The sequence below is a fragment of the Myotis myotis genome, unplaced genomic scaffold, assembly GCF_014108235.1.
Source record: "Myotis myotis isolate mMyoMyo1 unplaced genomic scaffold, mMyoMyo1.p scaffold_m19_p_14, whole genome shotgun sequence".
Classification (NCBI taxonomy): domain Eukaryota; kingdom Metazoa; phylum Chordata; class Mammalia; order Chiroptera; family Vespertilionidae; genus Myotis; species Myotis myotis.
This window is the reverse complement of record NW_023416318.1, coordinates 11,250,532-11,269,295: the sequence shown is the minus strand read 5'-3', so window position 1 is coordinate 11,269,295 and position 18,764 is coordinate 11,250,532. Positions and strand designations below refer to the sequence as shown.

Sequence of the window (18,764 nt, the reverse complement as noted above, 5' to 3'; positions counted from 1 at the left end):
CTGGCAGCGCCACAGTTCGTGGGGAGGGGCTCAGGGAAGAGCCCCTTTGCCTCTCAGGGCTTCCGATTTCTCACTGTGGCCTTGCCAAGCCACCTGCCTCGACTAGAACCAGCAAGGCCTGAAGACCCCACTCACGGCTCTTCCAGGGTTTTTAGGGCCTACATCTCCTGTGGGCAGAAACTTTCCAAAAGACCAGCAGGCAGTCGTGGAAACAGTCCCCAACTACTGGGGAGGCCGGGGGGGGGGGGGGGGAGGACGGGGGGGGGGCAAGGGGGGCGGGGGGGGCGGTGGAGGCAGTGCTAGGGAAAAGTGAAGATCATTCTGGGAAGTCGATATCTTTGATGAGGGGAGGGAATATGTGAAATCAGAAAAATATCCTAAAACCACAGTGCAGTGGTTTTATTTTCTAGCTAGTAAATAATTGCTCTGACAGTGAGTTCGATTACTAATAAAGCAGGAGATTTGTATATTTAGTAATGGGATTTAGACCCAAATGGTTTAGTGATGTACAAGAATGCTGCACCTTTCAAAATGAGAGCTGAAGATGAAAGGTGTGGTACAGGCGCAGAGTAGTAGAGTGAAGTGTCTGGGAGCGAGGAGAGGGGGACTGGCGGTGGGTGGGCCTCCAGCACAGGCAGCATGTCACTCTGTAGCCGCCCACCCATCCCCAGAGCCCCGGCTGGCTCAGCTCGCGGTGACTGGGGAGCACTGAAACGCCTCCCAACCTTCTCAGTGCCCCTCTGCCGCCTCTCAACACCCCTCAGACCACCGTTAGCACCTCCATCTTCTGAGCTAAGCACTGGCCTCTGCTGACTCCTCCATCAACGGGTAGCATTTATGTTGGGATTTATGTGGCAACTGTATCCAGTTTTGCACCATTCTGGAACTTTCTAGAAAGACGCATAACCTAGGCCAGGTAAGGAGTTTCTCTAGTTTGGTGCTCTTCCCAATTCTTGTGTGATCGCATCGACAACTCCTTAGGAGAGTGCAGACGGAGCCGAGAGCACAGCAGCCTTGTCCTTAGGAGGCAGTAGGCCCAGAGGCAGGTAGGACCAGCAATAAAATACCTGAGCCCGCTCTCCTGCTGACGTGCAGTGGAAACCATACCCAGTTAACGCCCCGTTTCACAGCCCTGGCTGCTCCCACCCACAGTGCGGGGTGTTCCAGGCCCAGGGGCCTGGCAGGCCTTGTGCTCCTTTCCGCCATGGCCCTTCCCTCCCTGAGCTGATCAGCTCCGGGGCTGAATCCAGGCAGTGCTCACAGAGATGTGCAGGGAAGTGCTGTCCACGCAGGAAGCCCACAAAGGGGCTCAGTGACTTGCTCAGGGGTGTGGCCAGCGCAGCAGCTCAGGCCTGCGGCCCGCCCGCCCAGTCATCTTGGGGAAAAGCTCCCCAAACTGTTGCCTCAACAAGAATGCAAACTGGCTAAGAGTAAGGGCTCCGAGACAAGCTTACCTGGTTCATACCATGAGACTTACCTTCTGTCTTTGTCCTCATCTGCAAAATGGAACTGAAATAGATCTACCTCATGGGTTGCTTTGCATTAATCTGATGATCGGATGCATGTAAAATGCTTACAACACTGCCTTGCTCACAGTAAGTGCTTAATAAATCTTTGCTATTTTGTGTGTGCATGCATCCCTACACATATTTGTAAATACATATACAGAGGCTACAAAGACACGCTTCTTGGGACAGCTGAAGTAAATGGAATCTGTTCAGATTTGACAAGAGCAGGTGTTGGTGAGGATGGCGAGCAACTGGAACATGGTGGATGGGAATGTGAAACCTGCAGCCACTCTGAACAGTCTGGCCGACTCCTAAGAAGTGAAACATACACTTACCGTACGAGCCAGCGATCCCATTCCTAGTTATTCACTCACAGAAGTGAAAGCATACATCCACACAAAGAAGGCTCGCAGCGGTTTTATTTATAATAGCCCCGGTGTTCGTCAACACGTGGATGGACAAACAAAGGCTGGAACAGCCTCTCAGTGGAACTACTCAGCAATGAGAAGGGAGGCAGTGCTGATACCCGCAACATCACAGGTGAAACTCAAAAGCATGACGTGAAGGAAAAGAAGCCAGGCACACACTGTTGTATTCCATTTATATGACATTCTGGAAACAGCCAGACAGTAGGGACAGAAAACAGGTAAGTGGTTGCCAGGGGCTGGGTAAGGGGAGATGGACCACTAATGGGCATGAGGGGGCATTTTCGGGTCATAGAAATGCTCTACATTGTTACTGTGGGGCTGGATTCATGACTGAATGTTTGTCAAAATTCATAGCATGGTTCACATGGAAAAGGTAAATTATACCTTATCACCTAGGGGAGGAGGGAACTGGGTACGAAGGGTGTATAAAGGATACTTTTTGGTTCTACTTAAACATTTGTACTGTTTGGACTTTTATAATGAGCATGTAACTCATGTAGTTGGAAATAAGTTTATTAAAGTTTGAAATGATGGTGATGATGATGGTGATGATCTATCTACCCTGGAAGGGACATGGTGAGATCCAAATGAAATGAGACAATGTGTATGAGGGACACACACAGATGGCCCACGGATCTCCTAAAGTGACAAGGTGCAAAGGCCAAGGGGCCTCCCCAGAGCGACAGCCATGACTTACCTCAGTGACAAAGAGTGTGCGAGGGTCAATAATATCCAAGAAGTGCCTGAAGCGGCCATAGAAGGAAGTCTGGAGAAGGGGGTGGGAGAGGAGAGGAGATCAGCTGCTGTAGACCATCCTCCAGCCACTGGGGGACCCCACCCCCCACCTCACCCCCACTGTTGGGGCCCACAGTCCCCAGGACTCCCCACATGAGAGATGAATACCAATGAGGCCTCACTGCTCAGTGACCTGAGAGAAGTTTTCCCAGTCGGAGGGCTTTCTAACATCAATTCAGAAAGACCATTACGGCTCAGTGACTGTCCCAACTTCTCTTCAAGGTGCCTCCCATTTTTCTCCCTTTTCCCTCGGTGCCCTGAGATCCACTCCAAGCCTTTCGGCAGCTCCCACCCCCCACCACTGAGCACAGGGGCTGGAGGTCAGACCTGGTCCCCGCCCTCTCCCAGCCTTCCCTGACCACCACAGCCTCCCAGCCTTGCCAGGACCTCTCCAGTGAGGGAAGGCCCCTCTCCCAGGTCAAGTTCCCCAGAGGCAGAGCTCCAGCACCTCAGCCCCCTGCGTGCGGCCCCCAGGCCTCCTTCACCCACGGCTCTGGAGCTGCTGTGAGGCCCAGGACCAGAGGCCAACTCCCTCCGGCCTTGCCCCAGGGCAGGGTGCGTGGAAAAGAAGGGCTTTGTGCAAAGCAGGCCACAGGCATTAGAGCCCAATGAAAAGAAACCGGGCAACCCTGGTGCTGGGCCCTCTGCCCTAGGGACAGAGCCAGCTTGGCAAAGCCAAGCAGGGGAGGAGACAGGGTGCCAAGCTAGGGGACAAAGGGAGAAGCTGCAAATGCTGGGGGGTCATGCCTCGCTACACTCCCAGGCCCTGTCCCAGATGTTCCCCGGAGCCCCACAGCTCTCCCAGCACCGCCCTCTGCTCTGCGCAGTGAGGGAACAGACGCCTCCACACTCCACCCCCTGCTCACTAGGAAACCGACCCTGCAGCCACCGTCTGCTCCTTTCCCTTCCCTGTCAAGACCCTGTCGTAGCCCCGGGTCACCTCACAGGCCCCTGCGCACACCAGGCCCCACGCTGCCTCCAGCTCTGCTCGCGTGGCATGCCGCCCTGGAGCAGCCTCTCCACCTCCTGCCTTTCCCAGAGACCAAGCTTCGGGGCCATTCCTAACGGAAACATGGCTTCTCTAACTCTCACAACCCAAATGGCCTAGCCCACGCTGCTCACGCTGTTGTCCGGGCAAAATGGCCTCATAATGTCACCCAAGGAAACAGTCAGACAGCCGGAGGCTTGGTCAGAGGTGCACTGTATGCTGAGGACGTCACTGCGGCACTATTCGTAAAGGTGGACGGCAGCTGAACACTATGCCGCCATTTAAAAGAGATTGCTTATGACACAGAAAAATGCTTATGATGTGAAATGCGTATGAAGAGGATGATTCCAATTAATAGACAGGGAAATGAGTAGAGCCAGATGGATGGTAAGTGAATGGTAAAGAGGCAGAATGACATACAGACCCTGTTTATCACTAAAACGCATCAGGGTTCCTCAGGGAAGCGGCCAGTTCCAGGGCTGGGGCAGGGAAGGTACTGGTGAGATGAGACTGGTACATTTTGTTGCGCCAGAAAGTAATGAAGGGCCACCCCCACCCTCCCACCATCACCAAATGATGGGGGCAAGTTAAAAGGACCAAGGAAGGGGGGATGGGCACTGTGTGCCTCCGGATGTGATGCCTGAGAAGTTCACAATATCGCTCACACAGGATTCTGGAAGGACTGAATCTAATCATGAAGGAACATCAAGCAAACCCAAACTGAGGGGCAGTCCACAAATCAACTGGCCTTGTTCATCAAATATGACAATGCCATAAAGACAAATCACTGTGCTTGGACTGAGGGACAGCCCACATCACAGGAAACTAAAGCGACAACTAAATGTATCATATGATTCTTGATTGAATCTTGGACAGGAATGGGGTGGGAATATTTTCAAGGACACTACTGAGACAACTGACAAAAATGTAGGTCATAGATTACTGAAAGTATTTTACCCATATTAAATTACTTAATGTAGTAACTATACTGTGGTTCTTACTACAGACGGAATATTTGAGCCCTCCCCCTGACAGTCATAGATTAAATCCTAAGGGTCAAGGTGACGGTATGCGAGGTGGGGCCTTGGGGAGGCGGTTAGATCTGAGGGCACAGCCCTCAGGAGTGGGATTAGTGGCCGTATAAGAGACCCCAGAGATCTCGGAGAGGTGATTTCTCAGTGAGTGTGGAAGACGAGGTTGTCGGGACACTGTTTAGATGCAGCGGGTCCTTGTGAGGAACCCTGTTTCTTTGTAGCTGTTTTGATGCCTGTCCTCCCAGCCTGATGAATGGCAGAGAAGGTTTCTACTTCCTCAGCCTAATTCATTTTTATTTTCTCAATAGTTTAAAATGTATGGCTTCCCCCCTCCTCCAGAATTCAGCCCCCCTCTTTTCTTAATCAGTCGATGGATGTTTTTCCTTCCCTTTTTCTTTACCTGAAGAATGAGTCAGCTAAGTGATTCCTTCCAGTTCCTTGCACAAGAAAGGTGAGTCAGCTAATTCTCAGCAGGGCCTGGGGCCTGCAGTACAAGGCCTTCCACCCCCGCAGCCATGGGGGAGAGCGGGCCTTGGGAGCAGCAGCTGAGGCAATGGGCTGAGAAGGAACCTTCAGCCTCCTGTACCCAGCCCTCTAAATCACTGTGCTTAGGAATAAAATGCTCGCTGAACCTGTGGCTCAAAGGCAGAAAGACTGGGCCAGCTCACTAATCCTGGACCAAGCTGCACACTGAGTCACCTGGTATTCCAAAACCCAGCTGGACACCCAGAGATTCAAATTCTACTGGCCTGAGGGGGGCTCCAGGCATCAGGTGAGCCATGTGCAGCAGGGGCGGAGAGCCACTGGACTAGAAGGTATTGACCCTTTCCCCAGCACAACCGGCCCCAGGGCCAGCCCTAGGAACAGTCACTAAGTCTGTAGGATAGAAATCATTACAGCCCATAACTACCTACAAGCCACTTTCACTTCAGAACTTACTTCAGGCAAACTGCATGAGAAACTTCCCCACTGACCCCGACCTCAGCCCACACAAACTCCGCACCCAGGAGCGCAGAGTGCGTTTTCCTGCCCAGCAAGCTCCCCGTACCAAGAGGGAGCCCCGTGCAACCCACATGCTCTGCCACCATAGACCTCAGCTGATTTTAGAGCCCAGCACACCCACAGCACGCACCTAACCCCAGTTATCTTAGCAGATGAGCAAGACTTCTGAAGGACAAGAAAGTTTTTTTTAAAAAAAGCAAACAAACAAACAAACAAAAAACCCCACTTATTTCCGGATAGACTGAAATACAAATGGGAAAAAGCATGTATGTCTATCTGTTTCCTGTCCAGGGGCCCCAACTTGCCCAAAATGGGCCTGAAGAGCAGAAAAGAGCAGGTTTGGGAGAGGAAACTTGGAGAGGTGACTCCCAGGTTTCTTAGGAGTCAGTTGGGTGGTGGGTGGGCCGCCTGCAGGGCTGGGAGCAGTGTGGTGGGGAACAGGTTTGGGGGGGCCGCCTGCAGGGCTGGGAGCAGTGTGGTGGGGAACAGGTTTGGGGGGAAGGCGAGCTCTTTAACATGCAGGGATCACATGCCCTGTGCTTTATGCAGGTTCCTGTGCTGGAGGAGGAGCCCTTCAAAAGCAAACACTGTTCCTGCCTTCCAGAGGCTTGCCAGAGAGATGCTGGCAATGGCTGCCAGAACAGGGGATCCAAATGTGCCCCATGGCTCCAGCAGCGATCACAGCAAAGGGCTCAGTCCCCTGGCGGGCTTGAGAAATGTCTGTTGTGTGGCTGAATGTCCCAGAACAAGTCCCAGAGAAAAGCCATCGCACAGATCTTTATCCAGCGCCCCCACCTCAGGCTTAGGATGGAGACAACGAAGGGCAAAGATCAGCCCTTTCCTCAGAAAGTGCGCACAGGAGTTAAGGAGACCGGTAATCGGAGTATCAGAGGACCGTGGGGCAGGCGGACTTATAAGGATCCCACTGGGGTGGCCAAGGAGGTGGGCGGAAAGGAGTCAGTACCCTGGGGGTGGGGGGGTTGGCGGGTAATGTCACAGGGAAGAAGGGAGGAGGTGGCCTGGCTGAGCCTTGACCAATGCCTAGGGCCGGGCAAGGGAGGCAGCCAATGAGGGGTCACTCAAGTTCAGGCAGCGGCACCCCTGACAGTCTCGCCCGGGTAGCACCCTACACTGGCAGGAACACAGTCTCACCTCAGACACCTACATGCCGTGCTGATTTCTTTTTTAAAGCAATTAAAGTCCTATTTTTTAAAACAGTGGGGACATTTTCTCAGAAAGCTAGAACACAGCTCCCTAGTTATCCGCGAGGCTCCGTGCACCACCTTGCTAGAACCAGTTTATCTACCACCACCACCACAACCAAAATAAATAATAACTAAATAATTAATAAATAATAAAATGGAAAACCGACCTTTGCACATTTCCTTTCTTCCTGCAAACTGCCTTCTGTCCGCCCCACCGCACCCTAGGCCCTCACTTCAGCCAAGGCTTTTGCCCTTTTCCTAACAAAGTTCATTTCCTCCGCGTTGCAGGCAGCCGGGCCCAAGCATAGGCTGGGCTCCCGCGTCGGCGGCGGCCCGCGGCGTGGGAATGGCCCCTCCCAGCCTCTGCCCCGGCCCCGTCCAGGCTGCGGGTTCGATCCCTGTCTCCGTGGCCGAGTTAGCGACGCCCCACCGGGTGTCCCGGAAGGATAGGACCCCGGTGACGGGTCCGAGCAGGACGGACAGAGCCAAGCGCTCAGAGCCGCTGGGCTCAGGTGCCCAGACCCCTCGCCGAGGGGGCAGCGGCGGAGGCCGGTGCCCGTTTCCGGGGCTGCACCCTCCTGCCCCGGGGATGACACAGCGTTTGCCCCGCACCCAGCTCTCCCCGCCAGTCCTCGCTGCATCCTCCGCAGGGCACCGGCCGGCCGACTCGCCACGTCAGCGAATCGCCGGCCGGAGGGGACCCCTGGACTCGGGGCCCGGGCCCGTCGCGCACGGCGGGCGGACCCGTTTGGGGTGCAGGGCTGGGACCGTGACCGGGGCACTGGCGCTGGCGGGGGCGCCTCCAGAAGCTCGGAAAGGCGGCCAGTCCCCACCGGGGAAAAGGGCAGGCGGCAGCTCGGCCCAGGCAGCTTCTCCTCCAGGCCGGACTCGAACTTTCCACCCCGAGCGGGCAGCTGCCTGGCCCCAGGCGACCCTGCAGCACAGCTCGGACCCGGCGCCCACCTCCCCGGCCGCGGCCGCAGCGGCCAATCACAGAGCGTCTCCGCGGGGAAAGGCAGGAGGGCGCGAGCAGCCGCAGAGCGACGGCGCCGACGGCCAATGGGCAGCCGAGGTGGGGGTCCTCGCTCACCCCGCTGGCCAATGGGGAAGGAGTGGCTTTGGCCGAGGTCCCCATCCAGTAGCCGCAGGCTCTGGGGTGGCCGCGGGTCCGAGACCCCGGGGCTAAAGGGGACTTGGGAGAGGAGTTCGCTCACCCGCCCAGGGCCACCCGCCGACCCTCCGAGCGCAGCCCGGGCCTCACCTGCTGGAAGCGCGGTTTGCCCAGCTGGAAAGGAGGTGCATCGGTCGAGGAGCCAGCGGCACTTGCCGCCGCCGCCGATGCTGTGGTCGCTGTATCCGCCATGGCCACTGACGCCCGCAATCCCCGGCCCTTTTAAAATGTCCCTCCTCGGCCCCCGCCACAGCTACCTCTCCGGATTGGCCATGAGCAACCGCAGCGAGTCGGAGGCGCAGAGTGTTGTGGGGAGTGTAGTTTTTCTTGCCAAGACGCTGGAAAGCCCTAGACTGCGGAGTTGCGCCCACGCAGACCGGGATTGGGTTCCCGCTGCCAGTTTGCACACCCTGCGAGTGTGCGTGTCTCAGGTCCCCGCCAAGGGGACCACGGAGCGACCCCTCCCGGTCCCCTGCCCCGAGAAGTTTGAGTTGCTGCGGGGGGCGTCACTCCCGGAGCGCATGGGACTCCGGACCTGATGGGCCAGGACTGGAGGCGGATTAGGGTTACTCTCCGAAGGCTTTCTGCGGGAGTTGCACTGCGGAATACTGCAGTTCTGTCCCACCTGCCTCCTGCCTTGTGCTCTGTAGCCACCCTGATAGCCGGTTCCTGGGGCATGCTGTGTGCTCCCCGCCCACCCTGGAACATTCTGTACCTAGAAAACTATTAACTGTCTTCGCCTGAGGCTGGCTCTCTTTATGGCCTCAATGCAAACATTGTGTTTCCCAATCCATGTCCCTACTTCTACAAAACCCACTATAACCAACGCCTTTCTTTTGCAGCCCTTGCATTTATAATTGTTTTGAGTGTCTTGTCTTTCCTACTGTAAGGTCCACAGGGCCGTTGTGACTTTTTGATTCACTGCTAAGTCCATGGTGCCAGACATGGGAGAGCTCACAGTAGGGACTCAAATACAGGGTGTCCCCCATAATGTACCCACTACTAAAAGCTGATAGCTCCGTTGATGTTTCTTTTCCGATTTAACCCATTGGAATATTCAAAGTGTGTATACATCTTGGGGGAACACCCTATAGCTGTTGGCTGAGTTAAATGCACAGGAGGTCTTAGGAGCCTTAGCAGCCTCCACTTCCTTTTGCCAAGGAAGATCCCTCCTGGGGCTAATTCCTAGGCAGGGAGAACTGGGAGTGGCCAGTGGGGCTCAGGGGGGTTAGGGAGCACTACAAGGACTTTAGGGAGGGGGGTGCTGCAGATGGTAAAGCAAGGCACCAGCAGGGATAATGAACACAAGAGTACAGTAGAAATATTTAGTCTGACCCTAGGGAACCCCACTTTGGATCTCCTGTCTTGTGGTGAGGTGCAGGGTTGCCTCATGCCTTCCCATGTGTTTCTTAACAATGTATGATCCATAGCTGTCAGTTCATCCTCCAGCAGTTGAACCACAAGACACAGACGTTCCTGAAAGCTGGAGAGACATTCCAGCTAGCCCTGAAGAACCATTTGTACCTTGGATTTGTAGCTTACCTTTCCCTCCAAGGCTAAATGGTTTGAGAATAGGAATCAAGTCTTTTATCCTCTGTATCCCCCAAGTATTCAATAACTGTATCCTGGGAGTGAGAAAAGGACTGAGCCCGGGCCGCTGGGCAATGCTGTGCCGCTGCCTTGATGTCAGGGCAGTGACAGTGTTCCCCAAGAAGGCCATGACCTGCCTTCCCCAGGAAGCCTGCTCCACATGCTCATCAAACCAGGAACACAACAGAGCCACTTGCAGTCTGTGAACTTTTTATTCTTCATAAAGTGCTCGAAACATGAAGAGCAAGGTCTTTATAAACAGGAGTTACAACTAGGAAGACAAACGGCAAAGCAGAACTGTGCCTGCTCCCTGCCCACCCCACCTGCGGCCCTTCCAACTCATGGCCAGGAGCAGAAACATCCAACAAGAACCTGGGCTTCAACTCCAAACTTCCAGAGACATCCCTGGCCTGGGCTTTCTGGAAGTTCACAAAGATGAGTGGAAGGTCAGCCTCAGGGCTGGGACTGACTAGAGCCCAGAGGAATACCCAGTGGCGGAGTGACCCTCTTCCCCCAGAAGAGATACCTTCGATATCCAACATCCAATGACCCCCCAAAAGCAGGACCAAAGTCCTAGGTGCCTGTGGACACTTTCCTCCTCCTCAATGAGTGTTTAAGGTAGATAATGTTAAGGGGCTTTCCCCCATATGTGGGCTCCTCTGCTTTGTCCTGGTGGAAGACATCCTCCATAGAGCAAATCTCCTTCTGAGGCTTTCTGAGCCATCCCAGAGAGTGACCCCACAGGCCAGGTCAAGAAAAAGAGGGATCCCCGAGGAGCCCTTACCTCCTTATTGGGTCTGAACTTGCCTCCTTCAGCACCTCCTCACTCCACAACTTTGCTAAGGCAGGGTGCCCCAAGCCACCAAAGGTCCCCTGCAGATGCCATGGGGAAGCCTGCTGTTTTCTGCAAGCAAACCAGCGCTGGGCCAAAGGGCAGACACTTCGTTCAAAGTGCACTACAGCCAAGCCAGTCAAGGCTAGGGGAAGGGACAGGCTGGGACAGCAGGTAGAGGACAGATGGGAAGGCTTTTTCCTAAGTATAGGCAGAGTGGACCTCCCACTTCCAGAATGTAGTTTTTTTTTCCCCCGGGACCCCCACTATTGGTGTTGAGGGAGTAAGAGAAGACAGCAGGTAGGTAAAGGGGGCAGCAGCAGGTTGGCCGGACCCTTTACTGAAATTAACTCTAGGGGAAGGCAGAGCAGCAACAGGGCTGCCCCCTCATCCATTTCCGTTCCTAGCATCCTACCAGATCCAGCCCCTTGTGCTCAACAGGGAGGGAGAGGGGCGCCAAACAGAGGGCGGGGTCTACATCCAGAAGCCCCTGACCCCACCACAAAAGGCACGTTTTAATCAGTTTCCAAAAGTTCAAATCCTGTAGCAGCACAGAGTTTTGGCATCTGGACAGGCAACAAGAACAGGGATGGAGGCTTGATCCCCAACAAATAGCCCGAAGCCCCAAGGCCTGGAGGGGCCCACACCTGCCCGGGCTCTCCCCACCTTCACACATGACACCCATGGACCAGTGAAGAGGGGGGCAGGGAGTGGCCTGGAGAATGCACAGTATCTCCTTCTATCCACACCACGTCTGCTTCTCAAACAGCTGGACACACACAGACTCAGGACATGGCAGACAGGACATCAGACCAGCGGTGGCCAACAGGTGGTCCGCGGACCCCTGGTGGTCCGTGAGGTCCAAAAGATTGGCGACCGCTGCACTAGACCATACAGGCTCCTTGTTCTCGGAGAACGACTTGAGGCTGAAGAGCAGGTGCCTGGTTGCCCATAACTCACAGACAAATCGGCAGCTTGGTCCCTGCCACAGCCCTAGTAATACCAGGAGCCCTCCAGGGGCTGGAGGAAGATGAAGAGGAAAAGCGTTTAGCTGTGGGAGAAATGGCTGACCATCCCTGTGGGGTAATAAAGTATGTCCCAGATACCACATCAAATTGCAGCTCACCCCTGCTGTCTTGAGGGTTAAATTCTTTGTTCTAATTTCTGGAACCCCCAAAGCTAAGGGGTATGAAAACAGGCAGGTGGGTGAGACCCACCTCTAATCGGAGTCCAAAGGCCCTCCTTCCAGCAGCCCCAGTTGAGGCAGGAGGGAGGGGGAGCCAGGGGTAACAACCAAGGACAGACTGTGCCTGCCCAGGGAGTGAGTTCAGCAGGAGGGAGGATGTGAGCCCTGCTTGAGCAATGGGTCCACGCCCACCCTCCTGGGGGGTGGGGGTGAGAGGGCTACTTTGGGGGGTCAGGGGGGATCTGCAGCAGTGTGGGCGAGGTCTCCATGATCCGCACCAGCAGCCGGTCAATGTAGCTCTCCAGCTCCTGCACGTGCTCGTCCCGCTGGCTCAGCTCCCGCTCGCGCTGCAGGAGCAGGCCGATGAGCTCGTCGTGGGTCAGGTGGTAGTACTTGGCGGACTGGTCTAGCACACCGGCATCCTGAGGGCAGATGGAACGAGAGTGAGCAGGGCACCCTCAGGCCTAACTGCCTGCCTGGCCACCGACACCCCAGTTACACCGGCCCCGGAGCTGCCTGTCGCCAATGCCAGAAACGGCCTAACTGGCTTCCGGGCTCTGGCACGGGAGGCCAGGCCTGCTCCTTGCTGCACCCTGCCCAGCACCCTGTTTCTGAATTCCTCTCTCCCCAGCACCACACGTCTGATTGATCCCCCATGGCATGCTGCTAGGCCTCACCTTCAGCCTTTTGGTGTCCACAGTCTGGCCAACCTGGGAGGCCGGCGCCACAGGCTGCACGCTGCCGGACGTGACTGTCTTGAGCTTCTCCAGCCCACTGCTCAGGGCGGTGCTCAGGCTGGAGCGGGGCTGCTTCCTGTCGGGGCTGCCCTCCACAGGGGCAGCACTGAGCGGCTTCACGGGGTGGGGACTGCGGAGACAGACAGGAGATGCGTTATGGGGAGGGACGGGCAGCACACGGAGAAGGTAGGGCCACAGTTCTGCTGGACAGAGACCCACCACTTCCTCTGGTGGCTGCCCCTACAAAGCAAGGCCTCTGGGCAGCTGTGCCCAACATTCCTCAGCACCCTGCCACCTGCCCCTCCCCATTTTACTCCCTCAGATGGCCCTGCCCCTTCACCGGGACAGCAGAGGCCTCTCTCAGACTTCTCTGCACCTGTACCCAGTCTTCGCCAGGGCTGCCCCCTCCTCCCATCTTCCCTCCATCCTCTTCTGTATTGTAACTTTTCTCTGGTTGCGGGAGAGGAGTGTGACCAACCCTCCCAGTTTCCCAATTTTCTCAGGACTGGGGACTCCCAGGAGGTGGGACTTGCCGTGCCAACCAGGAAAGAGCTGGGCAAACTGGGACACTAGGCTGCCCGTGTCTCTCCCTTGGTTGCTTCCCCTCAGCATTTACACGGGTTTGTGTTTGCCTGGCTACCGCCCTCAGTCACCCACCTCTTCCTCCTCACCCAGCCTCTCCAGAGCGTGTAGACCACATTCCGTCTAAGTTCCTACCTTCACTGACTCCTCAACCCAGAGAACAGGACGTGGGCCCCGCTAGCCCATCACAAACGTTCCTGCGGAGACCCGGTTCTCTCCTTCCTGACCGCTCTGTGGCGTAGACTCTGGGACCACTCCTTCCTTTGGGCTGCTCTCCTCCATTTCCCCCGCCCTCCCCTCACCCCATGCCCTTCTCTGCTTTCCCAACTTCTCAGTCTTAAATGCGAGTCTGCCGGGGGTTCTCTCCCCTCTACCTCCTCACAGCGGTCTCCAGCCTAGACCTCAGCCCCAAGTTCTAGACCAGCCATGGGCAAACTACGGCCCGCGGGCCGGATCCGGCCCGTTTGAAATGAATAAAACTAAAAAAAAAAAAAAGACCGTACCCTTTTATGTAATGATGTTTACTTTGAATTTATATTAGTTCACACAAACACACCATCCATGCTTTTGTTCCGGCCCTCCGGTCCAGTTTAAGAACCCATTGTGGCCCTCGAGTCAAAAAGTTTGCCCACCCCTGCTCTAGACCCACGCAGACAGTTTCGGGCTGGCTTATCCACGTGGGATCCACCCCAGGCATGTCACCCTCCCCTCCACGCCTGCCCTTTCCTGGGCTCCCCAGTGCTGAGTGGCACCATCCGCCGCCCATGGCTCTAGTCAGAAACCTGGGACCTCCTCTGAACCCCCAGCTTTGGCTTTAGCCTTAACAAACATTAAGCCCTGCTACCTCCTCTCAAACCACTCCTTCCTCGCCAGGCCAGGGCTCGCTAAACCTTCCTCCTCTGGCCACAGCTGCTAAGTCAGCCCCCCTCTCCGCCCCCCAACTCCCCTGCCAGAGTCCTGCCCACCTCCAACCACTCCACTGTGCTGTGGGCTCATGATTTCAGCCTCCCTCCCAGGGTCAGGGCGCCTGGCCTTCCCTCCCAGCCCTCCATGCACTTCAGCCAGGACACAGGCTCTCCCTCTGTCTGAAGCGCTGCCCCTTGGCCTGTGGGCCTGCTAACTCCTACTCAGGTTTCAAAATTGAGCAAGGCCACTTCCTCCAGGAAACCTTCCTGCTTCCCCCAGACTAAGCTGTCCCTTCTCTGGGCCCCCAGCACCCGTACCTGTGACAGTTACCCAAATTGCAAGCATCAGGCCCCTAATTCAATTAACCTACCCTTAGAGCCGTGGTCGGCAAACTGCAGCTTGCAAGCCACATGCGGCTCTTTGGCCCCTTGAGTGTGGCTCTTCCACGAAATACCACGTGCGGGTGCACGTACAGTACAATTGAAACTTCGTGGCCCATGCGCAGAAGTCAGTTTTCTGCCTGGGCGAGTCTGTTTTGAAGAAGTATTGTTGATATTTGGCTCTGCTGACTAATGAGTTTGCCAACCACTGCCCTAGGGGACCTCTTTACATCTACTTCATGGAGGATTCGAACCATTAGAGGGTAGGAAGCAAATGGCTTAGGCCAAGGCCTGAAATCCACTGCAGAAGGGCTCACCCACATGCAGGGAGGCCCACAACCTGGGAAGAGAGCAGAGAGCCCAGGCAGGGGCAGGCAGCAGGGAAAAGAACATCTGTCCTTCCCACCCAGGCGTTTGCATTAGGGAAGGGGGCGTAAAGGCAGCTCTGCTGCCACCTATGGGCAGCACAGCTAGGGGCAGGGAGGAATACCAGTGAGGCATGCAAACACCCTGAATGGGGGCCAGGCATCCTGGGCTCCGGGTCTGATTGCTCCCCTGCACCTGAGGGACCCTGGACCCTGAAGCTCTTATGGACTCTATGTCCCCATTTTTTTCCCCAAGATGTAAGGAACGTGCAAAGTACAGACAGGAAGCCAACTCTGAAGAGAATAAAACGGGTAAAAAGTGGTGAGTGCACTTGGAAGTGCTGCTGGGATACAGCAGGGCCAGCGGAGGGCACTGGGAAGCTGTTCCGCCTCTTCCCCCACATCTCTGGGAATGGCCGCACCACCTAGCACTGCAGCCGCAGGCAGGCAGCCCGGTCTGCTTCCCACCCCTTCTCAGATCAGCATGGCCCCAGGGCCTTCCCTTCATGCTTCACCTCCATCCTCCCCACTGGGCTGGAACTCCTGGCAACACAGCAGAGACAGCATCTTTCATCCCTGTCAAGTGTCTGACACACTGGATGCTCAGTGAACTGGGAGGACTGAATGCAGGAGCCGGGGACGGGCCTCCCAGAGGCCGGTGCTGGAGCCTGCCCTGCTCCCCAAGCCCCTCCCTTCCCTGCTCATCAGAGCAGCACCTCTGCTCCCCTCGCTGCTCCCCTCAGGCCTCCTGGGGCGCTGGCACGCCTCTAGACTTTGCTGCCCCTGCTAAGTCACACCCTGTCACCAACAGTGACCTGGGCACTCCTCGTTAGCCACCCGGTGAGGACACCACCTCATAATTCTTCCAAAGCAGACCAATGCCAGTGACCAGTCACACGGGCAACCACTGTCAACTCAGCACAGTCCTAAGCGCCTGGGGCCACCCTGAAGGCACCACCACAAACCAGTGAAGCACCTGATGAGGCTAGAGACCCTTTCTTCTGAGGGTCACAGATGTGGGATGCATTCCTTTTTTCTTTTCCTCCTCAGTGATGTCTCCGCTTTCCTCTCTGACCTCAGTGCCAGCTCCTTCTCTGTCCTCTGGCTCTCTGCCTTCCACATCCTCTCACCCTGGGGCCTGGCGCAGAGGACGGGAGGGACGGGGGCATCTGACAAGCTACACTCCCCCCACCAGCCCCGAGTTGCTCTCACCTCCCTTTCCCTGCCCACCTGCAATACCTCCCCACCCACTCCTCACCCCCTGCATTTCATCAGCGTTGTCATCCCCCAGAGTCCTGGCCTGTGGGGGCACCTGCTGGTCCAAGGTCCCAAAATGGAGGCAGTTTCAGAGCCGGGACCACAGGAGACCCATGTCTTCAAAGCCCCCTTTGTCCTGCCGGGGTGAGCAAGCCCTCGCCCAGGAGGGACAGCCCCTGGAGGGCTGAGGCCCTTGCAGGCTGAGTTGCCCCCTTCACCCTTCCTCCTGGAGACTGCTTTCGGGTGGCCGCTCACCTGTCACTGGGCTGTGGTTCCTCAGCTGGTCGTGTCTCCAAGGGCAGAAGCGCAAGCGGGGAGGCTGGGGTGACTGCAGCGTGGTCCTCCCCAAGTGGGGCAGGGGAGCCCCCCGGGGGGGAGGCTGGCTCCCCGGGGGACAGGGAGGAAGAGGTCAGGGGCCAGGCTCCAGGCAAAGGAGAGCATGGAGAACTGGGCCCCCCGTGGCAGTGGCTGGCCCAGGGCGGGAGAGGGGGCGGTGGAAAGGTGGGCTCCGGGGGTGTGGGCAGCTCTTCTGGTCCAGAGTGGATGGATGATTCCCTGGACTCTGGAGGGGATGTGGAGGGGAGGCTGGGGGGATCTCGGCTCTCCTGAGACAAGAAGGGGTTCAAGGCATCCTCCTCCAAAGCCCACAAGTCAGGCTGGGGGGAGCTGCCCGGCAGGGGTCCAAGCCCTTCTCCTGCTGGTTCCTGGCTCTGGGCCTCAGGAGCCTCAGGGCCTTGTCCTCTCTCCAGAGCCCCCCAGATCTGCTGGCTCTGAAGAACCAGGCTCTTTGAGTGAGAGGGCATGGGGGCAGGACCCTCAGGGCAGCTGGTGGGCAGAGATAAAGTCGCAGGAGGGCTGGCGTCCTCCACTGGCTCCTCCAGGCTTGGCTCACCCAGCAGGGTTCCGGAAGAACAGCTGTCAGACTCGGACCCTGGCTTCTGGCCGTCCTCCTTGGCCTCCGGGGAACCAGCAGCCAGCGCACTTGGGAAGGCGTCGCCTTCCGTCTCTGCCCCCCTGCCACTCAGCCCCCCTGCAGCCTCCTCCTCCTCCTGGAAATCTGAGGGTATGAAGAGGCGAGGTGGCTTGGGAGGCAGCATGCTGGGCGGCAGCTCCTTGTCCAACATCCACTCGGGTTTGGGCTCTGGCTCCAGCTCCAGTTGGGAGAGCCCCTGGTTCCCCTTGGGGCTCACAGGCTTTGGTGACTCTGGCTTCATGGGGGGAGGAGGCAGTTCATCAGACTCTCCCCGTGTGATTGGTGAGGACATCTCAGCCGCAGGAGAAAGGGTGACCACATCCCAAGGCCAGGAATCGTCCACCGTATTGAGCTCCTGCAAAACCTGGCTTTTGCCTCTGGAAGCCTCCTCACGCTGGCCCTCAGGGGCGTCGTCCGGGCCTGGCAGCCTCTCCCACACGCTGATCACTTCTGGGGAGCTAAACAGAGATGAACTGTCTGCTGGACTCTGCCCTGCTTCCCCTCCTGGGGCCGTCGGCTCCCTGTCTGCTTCTGAGTCTGAGGCTCCCGGGTGCAGCAAGGCTGACGTGGAGGGCAGGCCGGCCTCTACAGACCCCAGGGGCCCCGGGGCGGCAGCACTCAAACTCTGGTGGTCCAGTCCCAAGTCCAGAGGAGCCCTGGACTCCAGCCCCTCGCTGCTCCCACCTCTTCCTCCTCCCCCTGGGCCCCCTGGGGGCTCAGCTGCCTTCACTGCCATGGCCCCAGGGCCTGGGTCTTGCAGCCCCACTCCTTCAGGGGCCAGGATCTCACTCCTGGCCTCTGGACACAGCCTGCTGGCAGCAAAGACGTTGAAGGTGTCTTCCCACTCAGGCAGGGCTTTCCCAGGGGAGGCCAGGGGGGTGGGACCGGCCCTCGAGGCCCTGGGGAGAGAGGGAGCAGGTGAAGGAAAGTTTAGTGCTTTGTCGGCTAGGAGTTCCTCGAAGAAAGGGTTGCTCTGCAAGGAGGTGAGGAATGGGTTGGTGAGACCCAAGAATCCAGGTGGGGTAGCTTCAGGGGCAGCGGTGGCGGCAGCTGCAGCGGGGGAGGCGGCTGCAAAAAGGTTAGTGCTTAGCATGGGAGCAGCGGTGGGAGCAGGAGTGGGGGGGGCTGGAGCACAGGGGGAGCAGGGGAGGTGGTGAGGAAGAGCAGCTGGGTCAGGTTCTACCTGAGGAGACACGTCCAGGCTGTGGAGGGAGACAAAACCATGAGCCTCCTGGTTAATGCCAAGACTGGAAACACCCCTGCTGAATACCATGCCCCCTGCCCCCCAGCTGCCCCTGGACGAGGTGCCACACGCCACCCAGGCTGGTTTCAGGCACGTGTGTAGGCCAGCAGACAGAGGGAAAACCCAACATGTAACCTACATTAGGCACCACCCAAGGAGGAAGATGCTGGGTGGAGTTCATTGAAGCCTCACACCAACCCTGGGAAGCAATAATCCCATTTTACAGGCAGGGCCCCAACCTAAACCAAGTGTTCTTTCCACTACCCCATGCTGAAGATTCCACTCAACACCAGAATTATGCTTGGGAGCCAATCAGAACGCACCTCACATCCCTTCAGGACTGGCTTGGAGGGGGAGAGGCCAGAGAAAGGCCAGCCTGGTATCTGGCTAGACAAAGCCCTCACTATCAGAGACATGACTGACTTTGCCAACCCCTCACAGAAACAGGTGGTGATGCTGGGCTGCTGTCAGGCATGACAAGGTATCAGCACATAACTGTCCAAGGAGGACAGCAAGGCACTGCTGAGGACATCTGCTGTCAGGCATCCACAGGGACCAGCATCAGGCAGACGGTGCTCTGTA

The 18,764-nt window shown here is 57.0% G+C and overlaps 2 protein-coding genes across 6 annotated transcripts in view; both read right to left on the bottom strand.

Annotated features, from left to right (window-relative positions):
- SFXN5 (sideroflexin 5) overlaps window positions 1-9,781 on the bottom strand; it is a 100,103-nt gene extending 90,322 nt beyond the window's left edge. For 2 of the 3 annotated variants that reach the window (XM_036334128.1, XM_036334130.1), the window contains exons 1-2: window positions 8,222-9,781; window positions 2,634-2,702 (exon numbers count right to left, since the gene is read on the bottom strand). In XM_036334128.1, the coding sequence (XP_036190021.1) occupies window positions 2,634-2,702; window positions 8,222-8,323 (171 nt within the window). In that variant the 5' untranslated portion in view covers window positions 8,324-9,781. The remainder of the gene's footprint in view (window positions 1-2,633; window positions 2,703-8,221) is intronic. The other variant, XM_036334129.1, reaches the window with a different exon arrangement.
- A 134-nt stretch (window positions 9,782-9,915) lies between these two features.
- RAB11FIP5 (RAB11 family interacting protein 5) overlaps window positions 9,916-18,764 on the bottom strand; it is a 36,291-nt gene continuing 27,442 nt past the window's right edge. The window contains exons 4-6 of one of the 3 annotated variants that reach the window (XM_036334125.1): window positions 16,222-18,141; window positions 12,417-12,606; window positions 9,916-12,161 (exon numbers count right to left, since the gene is read on the bottom strand). In XM_036334125.1, the coding sequence (XP_036190018.1) occupies window positions 11,958-12,161; window positions 12,417-12,606; window positions 16,222-18,141 (2,314 nt within the window). In that variant the 3' untranslated portion in view covers window positions 9,916-11,957. The remainder of the gene's footprint in view (window positions 12,162-12,416; window positions 12,607-16,221; window positions 18,142-18,764) is intronic. The other 2 variants (XM_036334126.1, XM_036334127.1) reach the window with 2 other exon arrangements.